The following is a 12,335-nucleotide window of genomic DNA, read 5'->3' on the forward strand; positions in this document are numbered from 1 at the left end:
GACTGCGGTAGGAACAGATGTACCATTTCTTCAGTTTAGCATCTAGTCAACACCCAGAAACCACATTGGAGCACGAGAGGAAGTGCTTTTGTTTTAATTTAGCAGAGGTGGAATGACTCAAATAGCCAGGGCATTGCACTATTTGCAAACTGGGCTTGTGTGCTTCAGAAGCTAATATTAGATGTAATATTAGCCTACAAAGCAGGGTCTGGAAAAATCCAGACAGGTTCCTATGTACCATGTCAGCCTCAGCTATTCCCCACTCACCATTGTTTTCCGAGAGAGTCATTTGGATCTGTCAGTGCTGGGGGATTATAGCTAATGAAACCATTTGACCTGGCAGGCTGAATATGGCTGCTTTGTCATTTTGTTTGTGAGTCACTGAATCATATGCTAAGCTATGTCATAATTATGGTCTGCTTACAGTTAGATTTTTCTATACCATATATGTCTGACTCAGTCCTACATTTAAATTTCTCAACTCCTGTGAAAAAAACAGTACCGATAAAAAAAATAATCCCAGTTTTACTGCAGGCACTACTCAACATTCATTTTCTGTCTGTAGAACCTGTTTTGTTTATAGATTTTGTTTTATCTGGCTGTTTGTATATGGGTTTAATTTTTTTGTATATCTGCAATTGTATATAAGGAATGCAGAATGCAGTTGTGTATTCATAGATGATGAATGCAATGCAGGCTATGTTTGTAGTTTGTTTTGTATCCTCTTCATAAGGTCAGGGTATTATATTATTTATGATTGCTATGTCCTAACTTGATCCATTCAGTATAAAGGGAACATAATTAATCTGTTCTTATTCTGCGCCTCTTTCATTAACAATTTATTATATGTACCAGTTCACACGAATGCATCCCCCCCCCAGAAAACTCCACCCTCGCATTCCTCCAGCATTTACGAAATATTTTGCGTTACCACCAAATATGTTTGAACAGTTAGATGGCTCATTGATCTTCAGAAAGCATTGCATGGGAATGCCTTTCTTATATAACATGCCCTGAAGCATTTCATAAAATAACCAGTCTGTGAATATGCACATTGCTCTCTGTGAATCACCCAGGCACTGGAGTTCTTTGAGAAATTGGTGTTTTGCAATATCCCATTAGTACTTTCCACAGTGCTAACTCAATTTGTTACATATAGTGATGATGTATATTGTTTGAGTCAGTTTTGCATTTAGATGGTGGATGTTTTGAAATAGTGCATCTGGATGGGGGGCAGTGTTTTAACAATACAGTATGTGCAGGCGTTCCCATTTCATTGAGGTTTAAACCATGACTCAGAAGAATCGGTCAGAGAGCCTTAAAGAGATTTTCAAACAGGGCACAGATACGTTACCACACATTTGGCTAATATCTCAACACATGGATTTGTTTAAAGTTTGGCGGCTCTTAAAAAGCCTCACTCTTTTTTTAAAAATGTCAGCATGAGTTGGCTATTTAGCTGGTCGTCCTGTCCAACTTGGGTCAGTGATATCCAGTTATAAGCACCATAGAAGTACAAATCTTACTTCGTGAGTCAGTTTCCACATTTGGACAGGCTGCAGCCGTTTTCTTCGTGATGCCATGTTGAAGCAGCTGATGTTGAGATCTAAAGGCGTGAGGCATGACATGGAATCTGGAGCTCTTCCCTGCCTGCTCAGACTAAAGGGAACATGGAGCTTGCCATGTAACAGATATTCAACCCTCACTGTTCCATGTTCAAAAACAGTCTGCTATTAATTCTTTGAGCTCTCATTTGTTTTGACTGTAAAAATGATTGGGTTAAGTCCAGCAACATTAGGAACAGGAGGTTTGGAAGGGGCTGGTTTTGGTAACTTTGGTATGTACCACTGCCTATAACTGCATTAGTACACTTATCTAATCTTTAAAAAGATTAAATGTTTTGTGGTGTTGTACATTTAATTAGTTGCATTAAGAGCAAAACCGCCAGGACATAAGGCTAGGAGTTGTTCTGTTTTTGGCTAGTCTGTTTATAAATCTTTAATGCTTCTGGCATAGTCTAGCTTTGATCAATATCATTTTCCCTTAGGTCTTATTGAAAATGAATTAGTTACTAAACTGGTTACATTAGTAATGCACTTTGCACTGAACTCCATAAATCATAACATTTATTTTTTACAGTATAATACATGATAAATGATAACCTATAGCCTACTGTCAAGGATCTTTGGTGGAAGTACAACTGGACATCTTAAAAAGCAGTTGATTTTTGCATAATAAAACTATTTCTAAAATATTTCGTAAACCAAGTGCACTTCTTGTCTTTGATTCAGATGAGAATTGGAAACTGAATCTTGCTGGTGACCCGCAATTTAATAAGAACAGAACAACTGCTCTGAATGAGAGGAGGCCATTACCCGTTTGGTCATTTGCAAATAATTGATCCAAGATTTCATCCGACGGTCTCTTGAAAGAAGCCAGGGTATTGGCTTGAACATCATGCCTGGATATCTTGTTCCAGATGGGAACCAGTTTCATTGGAGTAAAAAAGTCCCCCCTGTTCTAGGTTTTAAATTCATTCCCACATTGTTTCCACTTGTGCCACAAGGTTTCATGACCCCTGGGCTGACTTTCAGAGCTTTCAAGGGTTTTGAATACTTGTAACAGGTTCCCTCACAGTCTTGTCTATTTCAGACTTCAGAGGTTCTTTTCCTTCAGCCTGTCAGCTCAGGACATTCTTAAACCCCTAAATGTTTAACATGACATCCCTTAATTTAAACTCTGTGCTTTTAACTAAAAATCCTAATATTTTGTTTGCCGCAGTAATTTCTTCTCAACGTTGTCTGGAAAGCGTTAATGGTGTCAACTTACCGTAAACGCCTTTTTCATAGCTAATGGTGTCTTAATAAGTTATCCTTTTATATATCCAGAGATTTATATTTCTGATTCTGATTTTTTTTTCTTTGCACTTATGAGAGCTGTACATCCACAGTGTCGTCGTTAATATTGTAAGACACTCTTGTGGTTTTAAAATGAAATGACCTCTCCTTTGGTTTCTACAGAACGTGTAATAGGTTGGTTCCCCACTGCATCATAAATTGAAACTCCTGTTTCGGAGTTAGCGGGTTTTACACAATTACAAGTTACAGAGAGCTCGTTAGAATGTGGATGGGTGGGGCTGAGATAGGAGAAGGGTGGCGTCATGCTTGTAAGAATGTCGAGAGTGTGGCCATGCAGAGATGCCTGCTGAAGGGACAGCAGCACATGATTCTGCCTCCCTCCCTGTGAGCGCAGGTCTGGGGCTCCAGGGGGAGATGCACAGTTATCAGCCCAGAGACAGACCTGACGGTCTGGGATTAAGCCTGTCTCCAGCTTCAAGAAGTCAGCACCGTGGCTTAATCCTACTTGCCTGTTCCCTGCGGGTTGTGAGGGAAATCTGTGGCTTGCACAGAGATAAGAGATGTCATGTTACGTATTGCATCATATGAGCACAACCTCTCTCTTTTTCAAAAACAAGTGGCTAAATGTTTTTCACGCTATCCAGCACTGCCTTAATAATAACCAGTAAATAATGTCTCAAGTTAACTTGAGACATAGAATCATAATTGGTCTGACAGTGGCATGTTTAAACATGCGTTGTTTTATATGTGCATTGCTTCTGCTATTACCTCCTCTTTCAGACATGAGCAGACAACAGTGACCCTTATCGTAATTTTGACACTGCTCTAGTTGTTATTTCTGCATTTGGTATAATAAAGCAATATATATATATAATCATAGGCCATGTGGTTGAAGCTGATTGTAGGTTGCATAAGGAAATGGCTTCATGAGATTCTAAAGTTGATAAGCTCCTAGCAACCAAACTAGCAGCAAGAGCCTGCTCTGTTATTATCTTTTTGAAGTCCTTTTGTTCAAATATACATCATATAACTAGTATTTTCCCCAATGTTTTGCAGCTTTTTTAAAATTTCTGCTTTGAGGTATGTATTTAATACAGAAGATATGTAGTTTTAATTAATGAAACTATACATATTTTTGTTTTTTACAAAAAAAACAAAATCAGGCCTTCTTTTAGTACATTTCTCGTTAATGATTTCTGCCCACATCACACCTAATGCTTTCTTCCCTTGTTAGAAACAGTAGGAAATTGAGCTGTAGTATTTTCAGTTTCCAGTGTTAAGACCACATGCATCTAGAGAGCCACCTTCTGGTGTAGATGGAAATCAAGACTTCCTGTTCTAATGTACAGTACATTACAACCATAGACATATTGTAATGGAAAGAGCTCAAGTTCAAAGTTTGTGTTATGTTTACAGTATTGCTTGCAGATGCCCTTTTATTTATGGAGATTCATAATTTCACCTTGGAAGTATGTTTACTTTTACTTTTTTTTTTAGATTTTTGTATACAAAGTGTTCACAATTAATTATCCACTAGTGAAGCTTATAACCTGAAACTTTAAATCTATATTGCAATTTAAATTTCTCTTAATTTCTGTGCTATTATATATGGCAGGAAAAAATATTTGGTCATTATATTGCTTTGTTTACAGTATATGAAGTGAATGATAATAGCTATTAAAACTAAATAACCAGTTGTTTTATAATACAAGATTATTTGAAAGGATTTTCTGGGAGAAGCAGAAAGACAACTTGTGCTTCAGAAAGGACAGGATCAAGAATCTATGGCATTTTGGTTTTTGGACCACTTGTATGCACAACAGATCACCATGTCTACAGTCCACAGCAGACCTGTTCTTAAGAGAGGTGTGTCGCTTGGAGTGGATTAGCTTCTCAAAGTGAACTTCATTGCTGACAACTCTGGTCAGCAGAAGAGCTGTGCTCAAAGACTGAGTAGTACTACAAGGGACACTTTGCTGTTTATGAACCATGATAATTAACTGATTTTGAAGCTCATCCCAGGATAGTAAGGCTCTGGTGAGGAAGGCACACCATACTTGAAAACTATTACTCTTGACAATCTCATCTGTTCTTTTATGTCCTAAGGACATTTTGTCAATATTTATTAGCATATGAAGCACATTAACCTGGGTACATACTGTAGTGATTAGAGCTCTGGCCTCTGGCTGTGGGTTCAAATCCCAGGTGGGATGTCGCTGTTGAGCAAGGTACTTCACTCAGCTTGCTCAAGTTGCAGTTCTGCAGTATTAATGGGTCTCCAGATTGTCTTTTTAAATGATAATTTGTTCTTAAATGATAAGAACAAATGATTACTGTAGATATGATTTTCTCTTTTTTCCACATCAGGTAATGTCCATGTATACAAATCAAATTGTTCTTTGTTTAAACTAATATTGATGTTATCTCATTTGTCTCAGTGTACATTCAAATTCTCTCCTCGTTTTATATTGCTTGGGTGTTCTGTGGGGTAGCAAGGTGGTGCAGTAGTTAGCAGTGCTGGGGCCCTGGGTTCAGTCCTGGACCCAGGAGTTTGTATGTTCTGCCCGTGTTTGTGTGGATTTCACCTGGTGCTCTGGTTTCCTCTCACAGTCCAGAGACATGCTGGTAGGTTAATTGGCTCCTTGGCCCTGGTGCGAGTGTGTCTGTATCTGCCCTGCGATGGACCAGGGTGTATCCTCTCTTCCACCTCTTGCTTGCTGAGATAGGCACTGGCTCCCCCATGACACTGAATTGGATGAAGCAGTTAGAAAATGGAGAGAGAGTTTTGTTGAGGTGGCCATAGTGTCCAGCAGTGCTGTGAGGGACTAAACCCAAAAGCGTGGGCGTGTGCTGTGTGTTGTGCAGGCAGAGGCAGAATGCCAGCGACTGCAGGAGCTGTGTGCGTCCCAGGAGAAGGAGGTGAGCAGCAGTGCCCAGCGCCTGGAGGAGAGGGCTGCTGAGAAGGACACCCAGATCAAGGACTTGAAAGAGACCATCTTCGAGCTGGAGGACCAGGTGGAACAGCACAGGGCTGTCAAACTGCACAACAACCAGACCATCCTGGACCTAGAGAGTAGGTCTCCTTCAAGTGCAGTCTCACTCTGGGTTTTTGCTGTTCATCTAAAACAGTGAGGGGCCACTCAAAGTCGATTAACCTGCTTATTCACTTCAAGAACAGTTACAGACAAGAGGTTTGAATAGTAGTTAAGTTGATCCAAGAATCCAGGAGACCAGGATATCAAATGTGGCTAAGTGGAAGGTTCCATACTCCCTCAACCTGTGGCTGTGCTCTTGGTTTGAATAATCTTTTTTTTATAAAATTACTCAATAGCTTTTTCTGTTGCAGACCTTGACAATACACAACCTTTCCCTTTATAGCAGGATTCTTCTTTCGTACTTATAACCTTTACTGCAGAGATGTTTTCAGATGAGTTCAATAACTGGAGATCAGTTTAATTTCTGTTCCTTAAAACAAGAAATTCAAGCAAGAGAGATTACTATTTAATACTAAGAAAAAATATCTGTCAGAGTCCTGCAAGCTGCTACCTTTGTGTCTTTTAACACATCATGGGCTCTTCAGCGCCACAATTTACTGCCACAGTACCCAACCTTTTATGTCATATCTGGTTTGGTCTTTATAGATCAAGTCAAGAAGCTGGAAGAACAGAAATCTGATCTGGAGAAGCAGATAAAAGCACTAAACAAACAGATGAAGGTACTTTTTTATTTTTTCTTTACTGAATAGTCAAGTAAATCTTAATTTCTTCATCTCAGTTCATAGAGGTATCTCCTGATAAATAAAGATAGTTTATTTACGACAGTTGGTCATCTACAAATACAATTATACTAATTGAATTAAATTTAAAATACTTTATTCATCCATAAGGTAGCACTTTAAGTAATCTGCAAAGACCTAGAGGGTACCTGTATACAGTATATTGTTTGTTTTTGTCAGAATTATACTGTATATCTAAAAATTATAAAAGGCTTACACCATCATGTCTTAACCCCCCAAGCTACTGATTGCAGATATGAAATTAGGTTTTCCTGTACATCATGAGCGAGTTCCAGTCAGTGCTGTGATGCACAAATGAGCATATGACATGTTTAATACAGTAGCTCTCCCTTCACTGTGTCTGATTAATACTCAGTATTCGCATTCCCTTAAAACTAGTCAAGGCAAACTCTTTTCTGAAGATAACCTCTGGTGTGTTTATTTTGTAGCAAAACATTTGCAGAAGATAAGAAGACATTTGCATGAATTATACAGGGTCCGGTTGTGTTTGGAGTGTAATGAATTCTTGTAAATTGTGTTTTCTTTGTGTTGTGCGACTTGCCTGTGTCCAACGCACAGAGCTCCGCGGCTCTGCCTCTGACCAGGAGTGTAATTGTCTCTGCAGGATGATGCCGAGGAGTGGCGGCGTTTCCAGGCAGACCTTCAGACGGCAGTGGTGGTAGCCAACGACATCAAGGTGGAGGCTCAGCAGGAGCTGCGCGGGCTGCGCAGGCGGCTGCAGGAAGAGCAGGAGCGCAGTGCCAAGCTGGCCGGAGAGGTAGAGCAGCTGCAGGGGAGCAGGTCAGTCAGCAGGACAGTGCCCGCACAGACAGCACCACACACTGACCACTCTGCTAACGCTCGTCTCCTAACCAACACCCGGCTCCTCCACACCTGCTCCGGTTAGTAGGGCTTGCCAGGTCACACAGACGTCTGCAGTGTTGCCATTAGTTTGGTTTCTGAGTCATTGATAATATCAGGAACAAGATTTGCACCGTTAAGGTGAGGAAGAGCCACAGATAGTGGACAAAAATAAAATATACACATATTATTAAATAAAGCTCAAACTTCGAAAATAAATAAAACTTATAAGAACGGTATAAGAGTTTAATTTCTTAAAATCATAAAACTCACCAAAGCTTTGGTACGAATGTATCATGTTTTAAATTTGTCACAATCAATCTGTGACAAAGTAGTTAAACATGTCGACACTACTGCTAAATCTGTCGTAAATAAACATTTGTTTAGATTTTTGACACTCCACAAATTATTATTCTGCTCCCAAACCTTGGATTTTGGGATGAAATATTCTGGATACAATACAGTGTCCTGCAAACCCTACTAACTTGACTCCTTGGAGCCTGCGGTAACCTTCTGTATTCTGCTCTGTTGAGCTGCAACCTTATTACTGCCCTTTCATAATCTCTTATTGTTACTTACAACCTGACTCTTACTGTAGAGCTGTTTGATAGACAATATTTTCAAATATTTAACATCAATCTTAAGTAATAAAATCTTAATTGCCTTCATTGTCAAGGTTTTGAGCTTCATTCGGAAGGTTCTTTGTCATAGAAGGAAACCTGGCTGATCTTTTCAAGTCCAGTTTAATGCAGTGCCCTCTGGTGACAAACTAGATTAATACACTAACTGCTGATTTATTTAAAGTGGAGCCAGTTTACATATAGCTTATCTGCAAGGATTCCCTTCAGTGGTTGTTCATCAAAATACTGCCAGGCCATAACTGCTAAGTTTGTGATATCAGTAGAAAACTAACTTTAAAGATACAATAATATAATTTACAAAAAATGATTATTCATGCTTTTTTAATACCTTGAAAATACAAATCTCAGAATCTCTCTTGATTAGTAATCAAAACGTGTTATTGTACAGGACTAGTGGGTCCAAGTTACTATACATACTGTATGTGTAAGTACATTTTTTAAATGTACATAATGACACTTGGCATTTGGTTCTTCCTTTCTCCCCTGGAAAACAGAAACAATCAGGTATAGTTGGTGACTTTTCAACTTCCTGTTTACCATTGTTACACATGACTCAACAGTATTTATTTCATATGACAAATGGTTCTTTCCTGGGACCAAATACCCTCTCCCAGGTGTTCTCCAATCTGCTCAGGAGAGATGTGAGAAAATCTATTAATACTGTTGTGTGGAACATTGATTGTCTAAGATGTGCCCTGATGAGACTGTGTTGTTCGTCTGATTGTTCATGTGTGCCAGCTTTTCTCTGTGCCACCATCCAGCTCAGATACATTAGGAGATGTCCTGTGCATGAAATTACTGCTGCCTATAGGCAATGAGAGGAAGCTTTTGTATGTATTCTTGCGTCAGAAAAAGTGGTCTCAAACAGTCTGCCTATTGCAGCGATTGATCATTTGGATTTTCTGGAGATGTGCGTGAGCCTATAAGCGATACCAGTGCTGCCAATAGTGGAAAATTAATAACTAGATCTAAAAAAATCAGTGCTTACTTTTCTCCACAACGGCCTAGCCGGTGTGCTGCTTCTTCAGCTACAGAAGTCCCTGAGACCACTCTTTAAGGATTTCTGCTGTCATGATACTTCTTTAAAAAAAACACAGGTAAGTTTTTTTGCCAGCTGCACTAAACACTGCCCGGTTGAAACATAAGCAAAACCAAATACTTGCTTTTATAGTTATTTCTGAGCAATACATTGGCCTTTACTTCAAGCTTTTCATTGCATTGCTTGGGCTTTTTGTGATTTCCTTCCCTACCATTGCTTTTAATTTTGGAAATTGGAGGTTTCATTTGCTTAATTTGATAGATTGCAAAACAAATTGTGCTGTATTTTATAGTCCTCTTCACTGACACCTGATGGGCCACTGAGTGATACTTCACAATCTTTGCTTCACAGTCCATCACTGACTGACACTACCAAAGTATTTACCTTTGATTTTTAGCATGTTTGTGCATTTCACTTTACTTGGTATTGTGGCATACATGAAGATTAGTTGACTGTTTGGATGTGCACTATCTCTCACATGTATAAAACAAGTATAATTGACCATGTATGTGTACTATTTTTTTGTTTAACTGATTTATTAACTTTGTGTGTTATAACCCAAAAAGAATAAAAATAACCCAAGAATACTCTACATTCTTCCAAATAAAAAACCCTAGTTAGAAATGGACAAATAATTAATTGTTTTATGCAGCCTTAATTAATCAGGCAATATTTTTGATTGTGCTACTGTCATCTTTAATGTGGTTGTCATACCCTTTCAATGTCTGTGACAATTCAACCAAGTAAGCACTGAATATGTACAGTAACTTCAATATCTTATAAAATGTTTTTTTATAATTGTCTGTAGAGTTGATTCCTCTGTGACAGTCTTTCATTGTCTTTTGTCTCTTTCAGATCCAGCGTAGAATCAAGTTAGTTCTGGGGCGAAGACAATCTTCCCTGTTGGGTCATCTTCTAAAAAGAATTTTGCCATATCGTGTTTTTGGAAACAGTGTTAGCCATATGCTTTTATTTTTATATGTGCAATATAAAAATACCTCTTCTGCTTTAAAAGAAATCCCTGCTTTTGTGCCACCAGCTCTGTTGCCTGTACAATCGGGACAAAATCTCTTTTGTCCATAATATTGTGGATTTTCATTGGATTCAAAATTTAATTAAAACATTTTACTGTTCTGTTTTTGCCAAAGCTAGTATACATTTTGGATCTATGAAAGCTGTTATTTGAATTTTTTTTATGTTTGTTTTTTATGAGGAGCTGTTTTTACTTACTTCTGAGGCTGTTTAATTGTTCTTATAGTTACAAATGATCTACCAGTGGTGTTCTGTAAACTGGTAAGAGCACATCTGTTCAAAAAAATCCTTATGGGGCAGAGGAGGTGCAGCGTCTGAAGAATATAATATCAGATTATAAAGGTGTTTTATGGGCAATGTGGAATCCGGTAAAATGTTTAAAAATATATATTTTTGTTGAAGTACATGCTGTAATAAAACCTTTTGAATCACAAACCCTTTTTACAAGTTCAGTCCATAATAGTTATTAATTGTATTAATATTAGTAGTATAGTTGTCTCTGTATACAGTAGCTCTGTTGCAATTAATACTGGAAATGTTTTTGGTAAACTGGCGCCTCGGTATCATCTGCTCTAGTGACTTGCCTGATTTGCCAATTTGCCTTAGATTCCTGAACTATTTACAGGTTTATGTAAAAGATATGTCCATTAATCCTGCAAAGCATATTCCAATGCTGTTTGATGGCATTACAAAATATGTCCTAACAGTGTTTTTTTATAGCAGATAAATTCAATACTTTTATATGATCTCAGTGGAATGTCTTTTTGCATTATTTGAAAATGCTTCTTCTGACCTTTATTTTATGTAATAAGGAAATCTACATTTCCTGGCTAATTTATTCTTAGAGGTTGCTTCCTAATTTTCTCGAACTGTTCTGCCTTTGCCTTTGCCTTTGCGTAGTAAGTCATTTTACCACTAGGTGGTGCAACATGAAAATAGCTGAAGAACTGCTGAACAGCAGCAGGAGCTGACAAAAATAATGAAACTCAAACTACACCATGAGCTAGAAGGTCTTGTAACTCAATTGGAAATTTTTTTTTGAAACTCGATCTGATCCAGGACGTGCAATGTGTGCAGTATTGCTGATAAGGTCTTGTGTTTCACGTTTGCTTTTCGACAATATCTGCTCATTCTGTGATTCAAGAGGCATCAGTTGGCACAAAGTAATTACATTTAGCAGGCAATAAAAGTCATGAATCTCCTAGGATTACATTAAATGTGATACAGACATCAGTTAGCACAGCCAAGACAGATAGGTAAAGACAAAGGTTAAAAATGTCTGGAGAGAACAATGCAAGGTGACAGAACCAGCTGGTGCCACAGTTATAAGTGGATCAATGCTTTATTAGGGGTTTGCTTTTATTTTTATTTTTTATTTATGTGGTTCTTGAAATCATTTTAAATGTTGTGCTGTTGTAATAGATGATCTGCTATTTATTGTCCTACAGAAACAAACTAATTAACATTACCAAGCAGATCTTCTCAGCATCAGTAATGCAGCAACATTAGTACTGTATTTACATTAATGCTTAGGAAACTTTTCTGATCTTATGTGTTATGTTAAAATATTAACATAATTCAGTTTCAAATAAGTCTGCAGCTTAATTTTAATTCTTAAGTATTTGGGCCGGTTTTAGAATTTTTTAATTTAGTAGCTTTAGATATTAATCAAAGACCTCTCTTAAGTACAATCTCAGGTAGAGTTATGACCAAACATTAAAAACTGATATGTTGCCATAATTATGAAGTAGTGGATTCATGTTGATATACAGTATGAACGTTTCATACTTTTTGCAATGCAGCAGTGAAATTGAAGTGATACAAACAAAACAGGAAGGATGTCTGTTAGCACAACTGTGTAGGAGAGGTGGGAAATTGTGTATTGAGTACGACCTCTTTGCCTCCCACAGCGGCTGTAAACAGGACTCGTGTGCAGTTGCCCTGGTGAACGTTCTTGTAGGCTTGAGTTCATCTCGATCACATTGACACTGATGCAGAAAGGACGCTGCGCAGCATTTGCTGTGACAAATCCAGGAGATGGGGCAGCCCTGTTGGGATCACTGGGGCCAGATACCCCCTGGCTAATTAGATACCAGGTCTCAGTTTGACATCAGAGACAAGACTCTTCC

General features: G+C 38.2%; 1 protein-coding gene across 10 annotated transcripts in view; it reads left to right on the forward strand.

Annotated features, from left to right (window-relative positions):
• The window catches only part of specc1 (sperm antigen with calponin homology and coiled-coil domains 1), an 86,736-nt gene that overhangs the window by 47,033 nt on the left and 27,368 nt on the right, over positions 1-12,335 (forward strand). For all 10 annotated transcript variants that reach the window (XM_088616034.1, XM_088616035.1, XM_088616037.1 and 7 more), the window contains 3 exons: positions 5,724-5,931; positions 6,500-6,573; positions 7,259-7,434. In XM_088616034.1, the coding sequence (XP_088472160.1) occupies positions 5,724-5,931; positions 6,500-6,573; positions 7,259-7,434 (458 nt within the window). The remainder of the gene's footprint in view (positions 1-5,723; positions 5,932-6,499; positions 6,574-7,258; positions 7,435-12,335) is intronic.

This window comes from Lepisosteus platostomus, chromosome 22, assembly GCF_059453375.1.
Source record: "Lepisosteus platostomus isolate fLepPlt1 chromosome 22, fLepPlt1.hap1, whole genome shotgun sequence".
Classification (NCBI taxonomy): Eukaryota; Metazoa; Chordata; class Actinopteri; order Semionotiformes; family Lepisosteidae; genus Lepisosteus; species Lepisosteus platostomus.